The sequence below is a fragment of the Ochotona princeps genome, chromosome 18, assembly GCF_030435755.1.
Source record: "Ochotona princeps isolate mOchPri1 chromosome 18, mOchPri1.hap1, whole genome shotgun sequence".
Lineage (NCBI taxonomy): Eukaryota > Metazoa > Chordata > Mammalia > Lagomorpha > Ochotonidae > Ochotona > Ochotona princeps.
In genome coordinates this window covers 13729557-13748398 of record NC_080849.1, presented here as the reverse complement: position 1 = coordinate 13748398, position 18842 = coordinate 13729557, and the positions used below count along the sequence as shown (strand labels likewise).

Sequence of the window (18842 nt, the reverse complement as noted above, 5' to 3'; positions counted from 1 at the left end):
GATATAAAAATTCTTGCAGGAAGTCAGAGCAGGGTGAGTGGGGATGAGAGAAGAGAAGGGACAGTTCAGAGATACCAGGTAGAGCAGGTCAGTAGTGGCCAGAGGACCGGGTGGCCTCTGAGCAAGGCCTGCAGGAAGTGAGAGAGCAGCAAATGGGTACTAAGCAAAGACCATGCCAGGCAGTGACACAGCAGGTTTGAACGTCCTGTGGCAGGAGGCAGCTGGAGGGGGATGGGGCGACAGGAGACCAGGAAGGGGATGGACAGGTGAGAGGTATGCTCCAGGTGGAAAGCTGCACACCAGGCTCCTGGGCCATGTGGCCTGTGGGAGTTTGGATGAGACAGAAAATGCGCCATAGGTTTAGAGACAAAGCATCATCTGGCCCAGGATTTAAAAGAATCCGAAGATCCAAGGGGTGAGCCCTTGGCCCAGTGATTAAGTCGCAGGTTGGAAGGCCCAGACATCCCATGTTGGAGTGCCTGGTTCCAGTCCTGGCCACTCCACATTCCGTTCAGCTCCCTGCTAATGCACACTTAAGGAGGCAGCAGGGGATGGCTCAAGTACAGAGGCCCCTGCCACTCACATGGGAGGCCTGGATGGAGCTCCTGGATCCTGGCTCCAGCCTGGCCCAGCCCTGGCCACTGGGGGCATTCAGGGAGTGAACCAGTAGACAGAAGATCTGTCTGTCTGCCTTCCTAATCAAATGAAAATGAATAATTTAAAAAAAAAAGCTAGGAAGAAATATAAGTCAATTTATAGTATTTTTAAAGACAATAGAAGGGTATTTCCAAGAGAAATAAGGAATTGCATTGGTCCTACGTGTTTTAAAAACTCCAAACTTTATACAAAGCTTGTTTTTGTAACACACATGGTTAGTTTTCAACCAAGTAAGCAGTGTAATAAATGACTCCTTTAACAAAGGTAATGGTTGTTTCAGCTTTGGAAGGGGAGCTGTGTGACAGATCCCCAGGCTTTCCTTTCTGTCTGAACAACAGCAGTAACTACCCATAATAAAATTAAGACAAATGCACATCTAATAAAATTACAATTAAATAAATGCTCCTAATTACAGGTGTGTGTGTGTGTGTGTGTGTGCGTGCGCGTGCGCGCATGCCCACATCTCTGGGGTTCTCTTACCAGGACTACAAACTGATCCTGGCTGCCGAGTGGAACCCAAGGCACTGGCCCTCCCTCCCTGACCCAGGAGTATGCAGTACGACTGATCAGTGACAGTAAACATGGATTTGGAAGAAAGACAAAATAAATAATGAAGACTTGTCACCAACCAAGGGGACATGAAACTGCGATTGAGATCGAGATGAGAAACATGGCATACTGAGAGAGGGAAGGCAGGCGGGACTTCCCTTCCAGGAAGCCCAAGAGGGATTTTACAAGCAAGGTTGGGTGTGACAGTGGGTAGCGAGGCAACTTCATATAAGAGGGAAGGCAGGCTCTGGAATAGGAAAATTCAGTTCTTCCTTGGCAGTCTACATCTTCAGCTCAGGAGTAGCCTTTGACCTCTGAGCTTCGGCAGCCTTATCAGTAAACAGGTCAGGATGCATGGTGCCTGGCACAGGGTACACAGTCAATGTCCATTTTCTTTCCTTCTGTTACCCTCAATTCTAAAAGGAAAGTTATCTTCTAATTGTACCTGGTAACCCTGGAAACATCATTGCTAGGAATGAAGGTGCTAAGCTGGTAACAAAGACTGCATTCTGGAAGCAAAAGGCCAGAGGGACAGGGCAGCCTTACCTGACGTACAGGGAGATGGGTACCATGGTGTTCAGCACAATGATGTAGCCCCAGAAATTCAGGAAGCCGCGGTAGGAGGGGGTAGCATTTTCGCCATCGTACAGGTACCAGGAATAATTGCCGATTTGCGCTTCCCAATAAGCGTGGCCAATAGCCAGACCAGCAGAAAGCAGGATAAGAACAACAAAGATCTAGAAGACACGAGACACTCATAGGTATTGACCCCATGCATTTCATAGATGCTAATATCCTTACTCAATATTTTATAACTTAGTAGTCTGTAAAAAGATAAAAACAGTACCTTCAAAAATGCTTTTGAAAGTCTGTATGAGTCTACATCACATACACAATGTGAAGTATTAGCCTCAAAATTATCTTTTGAAAGAGAAGAATCTTAAATAAGAAATACCTTAAAACCAAATTCTTAGAGGATAGGGTGTTTTTCCCAACTAGTTTTACTCTGTATATTAACATGCTATTGGGGAAGACAGCCTATCCTCATATGAAACAATGTTTAAGGATGCTAAATTGGGATGCTCACAGAAATGTAAGCAAGGAAATAACTTCAGAAAGAAGAAAGTTTCCCCTGTGTTTGGGTAATTATTCATGAAGCTGCAGTGTCAACAAGCACTGCATGCCATTGTAAACAGGATGATTTAAGCAGCAGAATAAGTACTATGTCGTGAAAATTATGAGCAAATACTTAAAGAAGGAATAAAAAGCAGTCAGCTCTCCTAGTGGTATTTGTTATTTGGAAATAAAATTCAAGGGACAAATTTAAATGTGTACACACAATTTAGAAATTATAAATATTAGAATTCCCTAAGGCTCTATGACTTCAAACTGAACCAAATATTTGACAAAACAGTTTTTGTTAGGGAGTGAGAAGACTTCAGGAAATTCGGGCTGCCTTGTGTGTGGGCGCAAACACAGGAGGCTGGCGCCCCTCTCCTTGTGGGACCTGTTTGCAGGGTCTGTCCTTGTCTAGTCTCTGGGAACTGACATTTCAGCAGAGGTTCCTGGCTCCTTACTTCTTATTTTCATTTGTGCCTCACTTTGTGCAAAGAACACGTGGCACGCAGAGACCACCTACATTCTCCTGGGGTCTGCAATTTTGGCACTTGCCAAGCAGATGGTGCCTGTGTGACGAGCTCCCGGCGCAAACTCCTATGAGCTGGGTCTCTAATGAGCTTCCCCAGCAGACAGTATTTCACATGGGCTGCCACAGCTGGTCACTGGGGAAGCTGCTGCTCACGGGTGCAGCTCCCCTGGGTGAGAACTGGAAGCTTGTGTCTGGTCTCCTCTTGCTTTTGCCGATTCTGTTTTGTACCCTGTGGCTGGAATAACTTGTTACTGTGAGGATGATCACATGCTGAGCCTATTGGGTCTTTCTACTCAATCACTGAACCCCAGGGATGCTCTTGGGGACCCCCGGTATATTTTATATTTAGCCTTGCTGTATTTCAGATTTATGTAGCACATATTGGGCAAAAATAATCACTTAAGGGAATAAACCTTAGTGAAAACTAACAACAATCTAATCAGGAGTCCAGTTCCACTGCCCTGGTAGGGGCTCCTGGTTTCCCAGGAGGCCACTCTGTCCAGTCATCAAAGCACTCAGGGCCACCTGCAAATGACGCTTCCCTTCTCAGGGTGATTCTCCTGTGTGGAGTTTCATTTCTACAGAGTATTTTTCTATCCCATGAAAGAGGAGGCTTTTTTCACATTAAAAAAAAGCATACAATAAAATTAGAACAACAGATATCAGTCTAGTCTGTCTTCCAAAAGGGAAAATAAAATAAATACCGTGTAAACCATGTAGTTCATCAGGTAATCAATTTTAGTTCTTTTAAATCTGGTTTTCCCACTATTCTTCATTATCTTGGTGTCAGCACCTAAAATTGGAAAAAATTCAGTGTGATAACAATTGAGATGATCAGTTTGGCAGCAGATCAATAAAATCACTCTCTGGTTTCAGTGCCAAAAAAAAAAAAAAGGCATAAAAGCAGCCTGTTTCGTTAAGTCTTAAAGCTTGGGGCACCTCAGCTTCCCCAGAGCTCTGAAAATACCTGCAAAGATGACTAATCCATGGCAGACATCCGTGTTCCTGATGATGCAGCCACGCAACAGGATTTTATCAGCATCCAAAGGAAAGCTGGAGTTCCTCCAGAAGAGTGTTCCCGTGAACTTATCCAATCGGTTATTGGGCTCTTCACATTCAATAAAACCTTAGAAAAAAAAGATGATGCCTTTAAGGAAGCCCCTGGGAGCCTTCCGGCTTTCATCAAATGGGGACCAGATCAAGCCACTTCAACTGAAAACAAAGTTAGAGGTGTTTGGTACCAACCATCAAACCTTGCCAGTGTATCTTCTCTTTGGAGATGCTGGTCTGTGATTTCAAGGGCCATTTTGAACTTTAAATTGGTTTCCCTAAAGAGACATGAAATAAAAGTTTAAAAGGACAAATTTTGGAGTTCAAGATGACACACAGGAACAGGCATTGCAGCACCATGGACTGTGCTGCCACTGGAACACCCATACTGGGTGCCTGGGATGGAATCCTGCCTTCTGGTCTGATCTGGTCTGGCCTGCTCATGTGCCTGGAAGGCAGCAGTGACAGCCCAAGTTCTTGGGTTCCTGCCTCCCAGGGGAGACCTGAGTGGACTTTTGGGTTCTTGGCTTCAGCCCTGGCATTGAGGGCAGAGAGAGAAAGAACCAGCAGATGGAAGAGCTCTATCTTTCTAACTGTCCAATCAGTAAAGTTCTTTTTAAAATGGAATATACAGAAAATCACACAAAGTAATACTAGACATGTCTGAAAATAAAATATAAATAATTTGTGTTTTCTATTTTCAGACTCTATTCACCTGGGAATTACAGGTTTGGGTGAGGTTATCCCCTGAACTGGAGAAGAATCCACCATCATTAAGGCCAGGGGCTCCTGGGGCCTCCTCAGTCATTTGTGCTTTACTCCCACTTGAGCTACCAAGCTGCTTACATGGAAACACACCTTCAACTATTTACTCACTCTTTGCTGATGCTCTTAGACATCCCTGTTACAGAAATTCTACCTCGCCTCTCATAAGCTTACTATTTTCCATTGCAAATGACTGGTTCACACATCATGAAAGGCCATTTCATTTAGGAAGGAAGTGGCAGCCTCAGCCCTGAGGTTTGGCTCAGCACAGCCACCTGGGCTGAACATGCAGTGGGCATGCAGGGACACCTGATCCCAAGAAGGGTGGCCTTTGCCAGACTTCACAAACAGCTACTCGGGTGGTTCCATCCACCAGGGAGTTACTGGTGGTCTTAACTTCACTCTTCTGTCCTGTTAGGTATGTTAGGATTTCCTCTCTCTGCAAAGTGAGGCTGCCTGAATGATGGGAAGGACAGCTATGTTATAGTGGAGATCAAGATGTCAGCTGACTGCCCTAGAGACCAATGGAAGGCTCTAGTTTTACTCATGTGGCTTCAGCTGCCTGCCAAGCAACGAGTGAGCAGCAAGCACAGGGAGCAAGGTCCTGATCACCTCGTACTGTAGGCCCTCGGGCAGCTGCATCTCTCCATGCCCAGCTTCCTCGTGGGTAATGTCAAGGTGCAGACAACACTCGCTCATTAGTAGTGTTAAGATTACCTAGGTTTGGGCCCGGCGGCGTGGCCTAGCGGCTAAAGTCCTTGCCTTGAAAGCCCCGGGATCCCATATGGGCGCCAGTTCTAATCCTGGCAGCTCCACTTCCCATCCAGCTCCCTGCTTGTGGCCTGGGAAAGCAGTCGAGGATGGCCCAATGCATTGGGACACTGCACCCGCGTGGGAGACCCGGAAGAGGTTCCAGGTTCCTGGTTTCGGATCAGTGTGCACCGGCCCGTTGCGGCTCACTTGGGGAGTGAATCATCGGACGGAAGATCTTCCTTTCTGTCTCTCCTCCTCTCTGTATATCTGACTTTGTAATAAAATAAATAAATCTTTAAAAAAAAAAAAAGATTACCTAGGTTAACATGTAAAAGGATCTAGGGTAGCATAGTAACTAAAGCCAACAGAGAGACTGTTCACAATTGCCCACTGGCAAAGACCTGAAAAATCTGTTCTTTTCCATGAAACAGACAGTAGACAGTTGTGCCTAGTGGTTTGGAGTGGGCTCCAGCCTGTGCCCTCCTGTTTGATCTTTCACCTTCTCAGAGCACTGGAGAAAGGCAGGCTGGAAAGCTCCCCATGGCAGAAGGGGGAAAAAGAGGTGAGTGAAACCAGGGGTGCTGCCAGGCAGCCTCCATGTGGCAGAAGTAAGCCCAAACCTCCAGGCTTCGGGTCCAGAGTGAGCAGATTCCATCATCAAGAATGTGCTTACAAAGACCATCTTGACCCAGGGCCAGCTGAGATGCACTCACCCATCCAGTGCCGCCGTTTCCACGTAGCAGAGGCTGTTGGGCTCAGAGCTGGACAGCAGTAGGACATCAGCCTGTGTAACAAAGAACCAGAACACACCACTGATATGGAGACCCCTGGGCTAGCTGGGCATGGGGTGAGCCGGGCACAGGGCCAGCAGGGAGAACAGGCAGAGGCAGTGGCAGGAGGTAGGCAGTGCTGCTTCACTTACGGGAACAAAATCATTCTTTCTCAGACGGATGACGTCTCCAACTTGAATATCTTTCCACTTGGTAACTTTGAACCTGCATATTAAAAGATTGTCATAGTTGATTGGCTTCCCACAAGTCCCAGGGATTTGGCTTATTCTTCCAACAAATGAAATTCTAGTTATTTTGCATTTCAGTATCTGTCAAATGGTAAATTAGGATTTTGTGTGTCTTACTTTACAAATGGACAAGTCAACACCTGCTTATCATAGCTACTTGGGGTGATGGGGACAATTCTGTTGGACTCTTCCATCTGTTCTTCCAGTATTCCTGAAAAAGTTCTCCGGGCCCTGTCCTGCTGATGGCCAACCTCTGAAAGGTCTGACCCACCATTTGAGTCTTGGGGCTACTGTCTTACGGGATATGGGCCCCTACTCCCAAATTCAAGGCAACTCAAATCACTCTTTCCCAGTGTAGTCAACCACCTGGGAGGCTAAACCAAACGGGTTATGAGTCCCATCACCATATGGATTCTAAATGACATAAAGAGTAGCTTCTGGGACAGAAGTCATTCATTTTCAAGGGGGAAAAAAGCCATGTAAATTGATATTTATAGCTTGGTGCCATCTATTTTTGAATTAGACGCAGTGGAAGTGGGACTGTAAATCAGGTTATTTTCCTCGTGTTGACAGTGAAAAAGGGTTTGAATTGAGTGTTAGTCATTTTTAGCACTTGGATATGCAGTTCTGCCTTGAAACTTTTGCTCACAGCTTAACACACATTTATGAAGCATTTCCTGCGTGTAGAAAGCAGCATTATGAAGAAGTTTATAGTCCAGGGCAGAAGAAGAGACACACACACAAATAATTCTAACAAATATATATCATAATAAAAAAAGATAACAAATTCTTCTAAAAAAATGTAGGGAATATGGAAGCCACTTTAGCAGGAGTATTGGGGGAAGTGTTAAGACTTAGAGTAGTCCTCTGACCCCCTGGGAATTGTCCCAAGACTCGCAGTGAGTGTCTGGAAGCATGGATAGTACCTTGTATTTACTGGATCTGTCCCATACATACATACCTTTGAAAAAGCCAAATTTATAAATTGGGCACAGCAAGAGACTATTAATAGCCAATACTAATAAAAGAACTGTTATAACAATACATTGTCAAAAAAGCTATAACATGATGCAGTTCTTGAAATACATTTTTGTGCTACCTTGGCTGTTGTGTTTATGGGAAATAATATTTAATGGAAGTCCTTTACAGCTTCTCTTTCTCATCTAGGAATTGCCTGTTTCATTACCTGTGTGCATTGGGGCCACTCTTGAATAAAACTGTGACTTGAGCATAAGAACTTTGATTCCAGGGCAGTTGATCTGATAACCCAGATGGTCACTAAATGACTAACATGTGGGTAGTGTCTAAATGTGGATAAAAAGGGGTGACTCACATGACTCATGAGGTGGGGACACACAAGGTGAAAGTTCATCTTGCTACTCAGAATGGCACTCAACTTAAAATGTGTGAACTAATTCTGGAAAATTCCATTTAATATTTTAGGGCCACAGTTGACCATAAGTAACTGATACCTTGGAAATCAAAACTGCAGTTAAGGGGGACTTCAGACCAAAGCAAAGCTCTGGAGAGGGTATGTTTGAGAACAGTAGAATAGAAGCAACACATTAGTGGCTGATGGGAGTTGTATCAATGCCAGATGTGCTGATCACACAGAGTCCAAGCTGGCAAACACCTAGCATCCAATTGGGTTATAGCATCAAAAACATCAAGAGGAGGCATTGACTTTGGAAGGAGACCCTTTGTAATGAAAAGCTTATGTAATGGTAGACTTCTAACAGTTGTCTCACAATGTATTTTCTACCATTTCTACAATATGCCTGTATCCTTGTCCCTCAGTTACAAATTAAAGAAGGCATTGTACCTGTTATCCTTAATGACTTCACATGTCCGATTATTGATTTCCTTATCCATTTTATGGCGAGCCTTTAGAAAGGAGAGGAGGAATGCTCTTTATTCATCTTGATGTGTAAACTGTTGATGCCAAACTAAATCAAGCTCCAAGCCGGAGTTGGAAGTGGCATAAGAAATCCTTACCACATCATCTACCAGGTCTTTGATCGCAGTGATGCCCAGTACCAGAAGCAGGGGTAAGAGTGTAGTGTACCATGCCAGAGTAGAGATTTGAGGAATTGCCTAGGAGAGTGAAAAATGCATGTGTTCACAACTGTTTACTTAAACTCATCAATGCTAATGTGTCTAATCCACCAGCAAGTCTACAGCTTGAAGATGCTGAAGGAAAGGCCTGTAAGTACCCCAGGCAACCTCCTCCTACTGTCTCTCTAGTTTCTGGCCACCTGGCTCAGAGGCCAGCAGAGGAAAATGGCTCCTGAGACTGCCACATGACCTCCACACATGGCTGGGAGGAATCCAACATGGGGACATTCCTGCTGTCTCCCAGAATCTACATTAGCAGGGAGCTGGAGTCAGGAGGCAGAGACCAGAATTGAACCCTGATGCTCTGATGTGGGGTACATGCGTCAGAATTACTGGTCCTAATTTCTGCATGGGTTGCTGAGTGTTTACTCTCCATTGTCTTCTTGCTATAAATATCATTCTTCCCCTCCCAGACACATATAGTGTCATTTTCATAGACTTTAAGGAGTGAATCCCCAAAGGTGGGACTATCCTCCAAACTCTATGCTTGATGTAAAGAATCTGGCAGTGGGATGGGTTTTCTTTTCTGAACTGCCTGTTAGGTACATCATATGGACCCTGAATGCTGATTGTGACCAACAGTTCCTACACAGATAAAAGTCATGCTTTCCAGATAAGGAAAACATTTACAAAAAAAATAGGTCTTTTCTAAGGTCAAACCAGCTTCTCAGAACATTAACAAAAACCAACAATGTTCCTATAAAAATTAGGCATCTAATTAGGAATGAAAATTTGATTTAAAGTATGGTCCAAAGATTTTACAAAGTGAAGATTTTAATCTCACTCAGTTTAGAAATATCAGTTTCAATATTCCCACCAGTACAAGTATGAAACGGAGTGAAAAACAGAGATGTGGAATTTGTTTCCATTTTCTTCCTTTCTCTGTTCATGTATCACTGACGGAGCTGCCCATGTGCATGTACAGAACCCTGCTCTTTATTATTATTTTAAATTTATTTTATTGTATTGTTGTTGACAATCTTTACATAGTTAATTACGGTTAAAAAAAAAAAAAGGTTCAGGGGTATAGGGAAGCGGGCAACACTGTTATGTCCATATTGTTTTCATCGTGTATCTGAGGTAAAGGGGGATATTGAGGGAGAAGCCCCACCCGGTTTCCCGCCCACCCCAAGTCCCAGATGTGGGGCATGCTCTTTATGTATAAACACCTCCCAGGTTACTGTTATCATTTGGGTCCACAACCTCAATGTTGCAAAGCCATCATAACACACAACAGATTTAAGATATCAAAGGGCATTACCTGTAAGATAAGAAGGATGAGGAAATAGAAATTGGCTGCTCTCTTAAACTGCTCAAGCAAATTCATTGGTAGGAAGGTCAATGCATTGTACTTATATGTTTTGATTGCATTATTCTGTTGGAAAAAAAACATCAAAAAAGTCCTTCAATGAGGTCACTCACATCTGCCAATGCACATACATCTTCAAAAGTCACTTCCCCATGGCCTACACAGGGACTGCATCTGTTTGGCAGAAAGATGCTAAGCTTTCTTTTCAAACTCTTCATTCCAGCCGGACTTCAGAATAACTACTAGAGTATTTCATCTCTGATACAGTATCAGGTAGGACACTGGAACTATATGGCTGCTGCTGTCACATGACTCAATCCATTAGCACCTCTTAGGAAACGGGGCAAAAGTTAGCTGACATGGTAGGCAAAATAGGGAAAGGAACACTTTTACTTAATGAAGGATAAGAGTTTCTAAGTAAAGAACAATGAAAAACACTGCTGGGAGTCAAGCTATGTCCTCCCAAAGATAGGTTCAACCCCTTACCGTAAATGAGATCTTGTTGGGAAATAGTGCCTTTGGAGATAGAATGCAGGTGAAGTCATCCTGGATTACAGGGAACCATAATCCAATGGCCAATGTCCTTGGAGAAGGGCAAGGTGGACACAGACACATGCAGGAGGGAAGTCATGTCAAGAGGAGGGCAGTAGGGGGAGTGACGTGTGTAAAGCCAAGGACCGCAGGCCACCATGAGAAGCTGGGGGAGAGGCATGGGACAGGCTTCCTCAGAGCCCCCAGGAGGTGCCAGTCCTGCTTGCTATAACCTTGATTTCAGGTTTCTGTCTCTCAGAACTGTGACAGGGTAAACTGCTGTTTTAAGTTATGTCTGGTTTGGCAGCTCAAGGGGACTAAACAGACACTTACAATACAGAAATCCATCCCTACTAGCAGGTCTTTATCATATTTCAAAGGTAAAAAGCCTTCTTTTTTGTTTGAGAATTTCTAAAAGAGTCCTAAAATCAGCCAAGGCAGGGCAGGGGTTTTAGGGACATTGTCAAGATTATTTTCACATTTATTACTTTCAAACCCAAAGCTGCTTAAAAAAAACCCCAATCTACATAACAGTTTTATTTTGAAAATGTAACATAAACGTCTTTATAGCTTTGAAATTTTAAGTGAAATTTATAAAATTGTCCAAAGTGGAAATGAATAATCTCAACTTTTGGGTATCTGCTAATTTAATTCACAACAGAAAAGTTTTTCACAAAATTCTTGTTACAAGAAAAACAAGTTTTACTGTAAATTGTATTAAACACTCAAGGAAGCAACAATGCTCATGTACTAAAACTCCTTCATAGACTAGGAAGAATGAGAAAAAACTATTCAATTTATGAAAATAGCTAAATGTTTGTATCCAGGTTCGTTTGTACTTGCATTTAACCAGGACAATGTGATACATTTACAGCAGCTTTCTGGCAGTAGATTCCCCTGGCCTATTCCAAATCCAGCTCTATATCACTGCAAAGATACATGATGAGCAAACGTGGCTTATGTTTTGTAATTCATGACATTCATACTGGTCCCTGAATATTTAATAGGAATTGTTGCTCAGATAAAAATGAATTGCTTTCTTGCCACATTCTCAGACTGTGCTGTGAGAAGGTTATTATTTCATTTGTAAAACTTGTCCTAACTTGTTGGTTCCTATATTTATGTGAATTGAGTCTCCTGAAATATATATTACTATGATATAGTAATCATAGCTTTATATCTTCTCTGCCATTTAAAAAAGCTATTTTTGTTTCTGTTTATATAGCTAAGAAGATATTTGTACAATGACCGTGGACTTCCTATTGTCAGTTGCATTTCAGTGGGATAAGGCTTCTGTGTCATGACTGTTCATTCTTCCATAACACATCTGTGAAGCTTTGCAAACACACAGGGAAAATTCTAATGTACAAGATCCTGCCTAAAGTCATCCCTACCCACCGTGAGGATGGTTAATCTTCCATAAAGAAACATCGCTCTAAAGCACTAGCAGTGATCCCCGAGAGCTTCTGGCTAGTGAGCACCTGGAAAGGAGGCACAGCATGAAGCTGGCAAGTGACGTGGCAGCTGGGAAAGGCTCGTGTTTGAATAAAAATAATGCAAGAGTCAACTTACCGCATATTTGCTCTCCTTGATACAAAAGAACTTAGTGTTCATAAACTGAGGTTGTTCGTGGAACTGTCGATCGTTTGCTTTGACCTGCCATGTGCAATCTTTTCAAAAAGGAAGAAAAAAAAATTGAAGCTCTTAAGTTGAAAATAAGCAAATTATTAGGAGATGAATTCTGTGCTTCCCAGACTGATCCTCTCACCCCAGAGTGTGACCCTGTCTGGAAACACAGTCACTGCAGATGACTATAATTAAAGGGGCAGCTGTGTGTGTGGGGGTCATCTCAGGGTATCCTAGTGTATCATGACTGATGACCGATAGAGGGGGAGGTTCGGACATACAGATAGAAGGATGGGAATGGAAAGTCATCTGCAAGCCAAGAACAGCAGCTGGGAAAGATCCCTCCCTCTCAGCCCTTAGGAGGTATCTCCCCACCCTGTGGACATTTGACCCCGGACTTGCACCAGTCTATGTTACTTTGTTTCTGTGGTGCTCAAAAAGTAGTAACCATGCTGAAACTTGACCAACTGTGCATACAACACTGGAATTCTAGTAGGGTATCCTCATCTAAACATGTCCTCCCTCCTCCATCAAAATTCCAGACTTCCAGAAACTCATAGCTGAATTAAGCCAAATATCTTTTCAGTCTTACTGACGTGGTTAGTAAAATTTATATTGTATGAAACAGCCAGTGAATGAATAAATCAAAGTACAAGAATACCAGTGAACTGATTTGACACTTAGAGGCCCTGATGAATTATTTACAGGTTCTGCTTTACCCTGATGACCAAATTTCTCACTGTTTTAAATCCATTCCAAGTACTTGGCCCCACATCCACACTCCTAGTGTGGACTCAGCCTGGTGAGCTACCAATAAGAGCTCCAGAGAACTTTGGAGAGCTACAGGGTTTCCACTGATGCGGAAACTTTTCCCACCCAGCAGTTGTCTCACAGATCACTGCTCCCCACTCCTTCCCAGCCACAACTCTTCTCATCTGATATTTCTTGGGGTGTTTTTTTTCCAGTCATTGGAAGATGTTACCTCCTGGTTCAATAAAAACAATTTCTGGGCCTGGTGCAGTGGCCTAGCAGCTAAAGTCCTTTCCTTGAATGCACCGGGATCCCATATGGGTGCCAGTTCTAATCCCTGCGGCTCTGCTTCCCGTCCAGCTTCCTGCTTGTGGCCTGGGAGAGGAGTCAAGGACAGTCTAAAGCCTTGGGGCCCTGCATCCATGTGGGAGACCCCGAAGAAGCTCCTGGCTCCTGACTTTGGATTGGCTCAGCTCCAGCCATTGCGGCTGCTTGGGGAGTGAATCATCGGACGGAAGATCTTCCTTTCTGTCTCTCCTCCTCTCTATATATCTGCCTTTTCAATAAAAATAAATAAATCTTAAAAAGAAACAATTACCAACTCTGTAGCTGCCCCCTGCACACCTCTGCCTAATGACATCTCACCACAACCGACCAAACTCGTGACCTTTGTGCTTATCAGTCCCTGGGTGCTGACTTGACATCATCTTCCTGCAGCCCAGTGCTGGACTGTCCCTGTCTGTACAAAGGCTAGAATGTCCACTGGAACCTCCCAGGCTGAGATAGCCCAGAATGAAGCCTCTTGAGATAAATACATTCACCCCATAGTAAAAGCTGTCTTTCTGTGTGTCTAGAGGGAGATGGAGCTATGGGCAGAAAATAGAGCGAATGGCAAGCTTCAAGCATAGCTGCTGTTTTTCATGGTCATGGATTTTTGCAAGCTTCAGGAGAGAGAACCTGGTTAGCTCTGAGGCTGCTGTAGACCTGTGACTGCTGTGCTGGTGGCCCAGCCAAGCTCAGCATGCTCACAGCTCGCAGCTAATCAGGAAAACAGCTTGATGACTAGTGGCCTCTCTCCTTCCAGACTCAGTTGTGTATGGTAACCGCGTCTGGATGGGGTTAGACATTGGTGCCTACAGGGCCGTGGCATGCTCTCCTTAGAAGTGGGCACCTAAGGCACCACAGACTGTGGTTGGAATATTGGCTTTAGGTGTTCCCCAAAGTCTGTGATCGAAGGTTGGGTCTCCAATAGTGTCTCATTCCTGGGAGGTGGTGGAACTGTTAGGAGGTGTGTGGGGGTCCTTAAGTCATTGGAGGTGCTGCCCTTGGGGAGTATTGTGGGATACCAGCCTGGCACTCTGACTCCTATTTGATGATGTAACCTCTTCTAAACACTGTGTGCCACCATCTGCCATCTCCCTGGAGGTCCAGCTACTCCTCCCCCACCTTCCCCACTGGATCTTGGACTTGGAGCCTTTTCCTCTTTATAGTGAGCTGCCTCTGTATTTCATCACATTGATTGATACTGACAGGGCTCTGCACTGAGCACCTACAGACTTGCTCTGCATCTAGGCCAGAGCTAGCAAGAGGGAGCATCCACAGCTTCCATCTCGTTCCAGGACAGTGGTCTTGGCTAAACCCCATCCAGGGAAGTACTGATTCTCTATAGTCAATTGTGGTCTGTCTTTCACCCCATCACCCATCTTTGTTTTCTCCTGCATAGCTATCAAACTCCATAGCCTCCCACCCTCTTGGATGATGATGACAATTGGCTCAAACACACTTGTACTTGGAGGTTTATCTAAATGAATAGATCCTTCAAGGCAGGTGGAAATCAGCTCTCTCTTGCCTGCCACTGACTTTATGTATCCATCACGTCAGTCAATGCTATTACTGCGCGCAGTGGCCATGAATGCCCAGTCCAGAATGGTTTTTGGAGAGGTAGGGGCAAGCAAGGCTTGTCCTTACATCCCTTCCTAGTTCTGCCAGTTTTCTGCACACAGTGTCCCCTCCCAGTGCCTTAGGGGTGAACAGGAAAAGTGAAACTCATAAACAGTGAGATGTGGTTTATCTCTGGGGCTATTTCTTCCCCCCTTAAAGGATGATATATAGTTGGAAGCCAGCATCTCCTGGAAATGCAGATCACTGAACTTTCCAGCACAGCAATAACTAAGCCAGCAGCCATGCTGCAGCCACAGGGGAGATGATGAGCCTACCCACTCCTGGCTTGTGCAGCTCTATAGTTAATGTGTGTGTGGCACTATTTCCAAGTGTCATGCCAACTAGTGAGGCTCCCTGTTGCACAGCCAAGGAAAGTAAGGCATGGGGAAGATTAGCACCTTGACCAGTAACAGGAGAATCAGAACCAAAACTTTGACAAGCTGAGCTTTGAGCCCAACAGCCTCTGCCCACTTCTTTGTTCAGATGAGGCTGTTTTGGGAGCTTGAAGTTCTAAACCACCCTGAAAATGCCTCTGGTAGCAAAACTGACCCAGGAGCTGCTCTTGAGAATAGCATCCATTTTGCCACCTCTGGCTCAGCCCTGAGCTCTGCTGCTCGGTCTCCTAACAGGGAGGCATATGTGAGCACTCAGGAAAGGGTTGCTGTAAACTTGCAAGATAACTAAGGAAGTGTCTTTGGTTGGTTCTCAGCACACTGGTTGTTGGATGAACACCCCTTCATCCAGTGACACACGGCTCTGCTGAATCCTTCCTCCCAAACTGGAAAAGATGGAAAACAAACAGCACAAAGCCACCATGCTGGTTTGTAATACATTAAAAGTGCATTAAAAAACCATTTACAATTAAGCAGTTGTAAAATGATCCATCCTGGATCATTATAAAGATTTCATACTGTTGGAGACATTCTGACTCATTTTCTAGACTTGTACTTCATAGGAAACATCACCAGCAGAGCAAGTTTAGACTACTGAAGGATGCAAATGAAAAGCATGATTACTCTTTAAAGTACTCATTCAAGTACTCATTCATTCAAAAGTAGAAAGAGGATGAATGAATGAATATAAATGTCCCACACACTGATTCATTTCACAAATACCCACAACAGCCTGGGCCGGGCCAGGCCAAAGTCAGGAACCAGAACTCAGACCAAGTGTCGCACGTGTGTGACAGGAGCTCATGTACTTAAGCCATCATCTGCTGCCTTCAGGAATGCATTAGTAAGAAGCTGGAATCAGGAGTGTGCTGGGACTATAGCCAGGCATGCTGATACGGAATGCAGGTGTCCCATGTCACTTCTTGGCCACTGGACTGACTGCCCATCCCAAGCTGATTCCCTTTTAAGAACCATAGTAGCATCACTGAACACTTTGTCTTGTACCATTTGGCGGCTATTCGTCAGGCAATCATAACTATTCAGTTATTCCAAGTGGAAATGTTCCTAGCAGCCTTCCAGCTCAAGCATCAATTTTATCTAAAGGAAAAATTAAAATAGATCCATAAACTCACTCATCAGCACTGTAATAATCACACAAGGAGATTAAAGAAAAGCGGGTACATATGACATGTTACAGGGTCAGCTTCAGTCCGTTCTATTTTCTGGCCATTTGCGAATGCATGTGCATTTGTTGGTTTGTTGGCGCTTGCAGATGACTTGCAGCTCCTAGTGTCAGAACCCCACCCACAATGCTTCAGGGATGCTGATATGAACACAGATAAGGTTCCAGGAAGAGAAAAAGGCCAGTGCTCAGGCATAAAAATCCACCTGAGAAGGAACCCTGTTTGGAGTTGAGTACAGTGCATTTTTCCCACCCTTTCTTTATCCCTACCCTGTGGATTTTGAAATTTGCCTGTTTGTTAAGTCCCAGCCAGTGGTGGTCACTCTATCTGATACTATACCACACACCCACCACCAGCTTTTTTTTTTTTTTTTTTTTTAATTTGTTTATTTGAAAGAGTCACAGAGGCAGAAGGAGGAGTTTATCCATCCACTTGTTCACTCCTCAGATAGTCACAATGGCCAGGGCTGGGCTAGGCTGAAGCCAGGAGGTTCATCCAGGTCTCCCACTTGGGTAGCAAGGGCCAGAGCACTTGAACCATCTTCCGCTGCTTTTCACAATCCATTAGCAGGGAAATGGTTTAGAAGTGGAGCAGCTGGGTCTCAAATTGGTGCCCATATAGGATGCTGGTGTCACAGATAGTGGCTCTACCTGCTGTGCCACAATGCCAGTCTCTCCGACCCACACTGATCTGGATGTCTCAAACAGTAGATGTGACCTCAGAGGGGGTTCCCAGAAATGACCCCTGTCTCTTGATGTTACACCTTGGGATGACACCTTCAGGAGCCTGGGCAAATCAATCAGGTGTCTTCATCCACAGCTTGCCCATGAGGGTGCTGTTACTTGACCTCAAAAACCTGATTGCAACCAAGCAATACAAGACCCTCTAGCCTGCCTAGGCCCCCACTAAGGTCTGATTCAGACAGATCAGTGCTGCCACAGGATGAGGCAGGAAAGAGTCCCCATGATTACTCGGAAACCTTTTATAATCAGATTCAGTTGTATGCACTACCTCTTCAAAATACATCATTCCATTCCTTCCTTCTATCTGTTTACCCATAAAGGAAATATGTCAGTTGCCTGCTTTTCTTATGGCCACTACACTATTTATGTTTTCTATATTTATAAAACATAAATAATTCTAAAGGCAGTGGGATGTTGGGAATAAATTAAGAACAGCAATTACCAGAAAAGATGAGAATCTGTGTAGTCACGGACCTGACCCATATCTACACTCAGTCATAAGAACTATGGTCTTAGAAACAAGGATAGAAGCAAAGATTCAAGAGTAGTGACAGGCTGGCTGGCTGGCTGGATACGGGACAAGAGAGAATAATCAATGAGAAACAAGCAACCCCAGGCATCTACCCTGGGTGACAGTTGGAGGATCACGGATGAATGAGAGAATGTGGGATGGGCGCAGGATCCTTCGGTTTGATGTGAAAGACTTAAGGGAGGACTAGCAAGTGTGAAGCAAAAACAGCTGTGACACACTGAGGATGCACTGAGGCCCCAAACTGCCACAGTTTTCACATCTGTTTTCTGATTGAACCCTCACAACTGCCCATGAAGTTGGTATCAATGTTATACCCATTTTGCTGAAGAGGATGTGGAGGCTTAGAGGGAGGAAGTCGCTTTCTCAAACTCAGCCAGCTGAAAACTGATGAAGTGAGGACTCAGACCCCTAGAGTGAAAGCCCGAGATCCTTGCTTTTCATCATCGTGCAAGTGTAGTCCGGACACAGGTGGAAGGAGCGGGGGACATGTCACAGCGGTGTCTGCAGACAGAAATCAGAGCAGGAATGGTAATGGGACCCTGCTGGGTGCGGGAGGAAAGAAAGCAGCCATGAAGGAGGGAGAGTGGCTAGGAGAGGGGCCAACAGGGCAGCTCAATGAGTTTCCTGAAGGAAGGGCTATTTGAAAGCTCAGGTACTCAGAGCAAACAGAAAGGAAGATGCTGCGTGATCAAAGGCTCCCGGGACTTGGCACTTGGGTTCTTTAGTTTTAAATTTACATTTATTGTTATCATGATTGGCAGTAGCTAGTTTATTCTTTTTTTAAGATTTATTTTAAAGTCACAGTTACAAAGAGAGGGAGAGACAGAGAAGAGTGAGACCTTCATATGCTGGTTCACTCCCCAAATGGCCACAGAGCCCGGTGGGACTTGGGCTGAAGTCAGGAGCTTCATCCAGGTCTCCCATGTGGGTGGCAGGGGCCCAGGCATTTGGGCCATCATCCGCTGCATTCACAGGTATGATTAGCAGGGAGCTAGATTGGAAATAGAGCAGCTGGGACTGGAGCTGGCATTCATATAGGATGGTGGCCACTTACAATACTGACAACATTAGAATTCTTGCTAACCTTTAAGAAAGCCTCATCTGCAAGACCAGGGGGTCCCCAGTGGAGGGAGAGACTGTGATGGTCCAGAACGGGTTTTCAGAAGCGTGGCTGTGACAGCAAACTAGGAGAGGTGGAGCATGGCATAGCACAGGAAGCTGTGAGTGATGTAAGAGCCAGAGCTGGAAGATGGGAACACCTACAGAGAAGGAAACTGGT

The 18842-nt window shown here is 44.6% G+C and overlaps 1 protein-coding gene across 1 annotated transcript in view; it reads right to left on the bottom strand.

The window, feature by feature from the left end:
- ATP8B1 (ATPase phospholipid transporting 8B1) overlaps positions 1 to 18842 on the bottom strand; it is a 104345-nt gene that overhangs the window by 26496 nt on the left and 59007 nt on the right. The window contains exons 3-12 of the mRNA XM_058676780.1: positions 11968 to 12065; positions 9817 to 9930; positions 8436 to 8534; positions 8263 to 8324; positions 6345 to 6417; positions 6136 to 6206; positions 4100 to 4182; positions 3822 to 3980; positions 3559 to 3647; positions 1753 to 1943 (exon numbers count right to left, since the gene is read on the bottom strand). Of these exons, the coding sequence (XP_058532763.1) occupies positions 1753 to 1943; positions 3559 to 3647; positions 3822 to 3980; positions 4100 to 4182; positions 6136 to 6206; positions 6345 to 6417; positions 8263 to 8324; positions 8436 to 8534; positions 9817 to 9930; positions 11968 to 12065 (1039 nt within the window). The remainder of the gene's footprint in view (positions 1 to 1752; positions 1944 to 3558; positions 3648 to 3821; positions 3981 to 4099; positions 4183 to 6135; positions 6207 to 6344; positions 6418 to 8262; positions 8325 to 8435; positions 8535 to 9816; positions 9931 to 11967; positions 12066 to 18842) is intronic.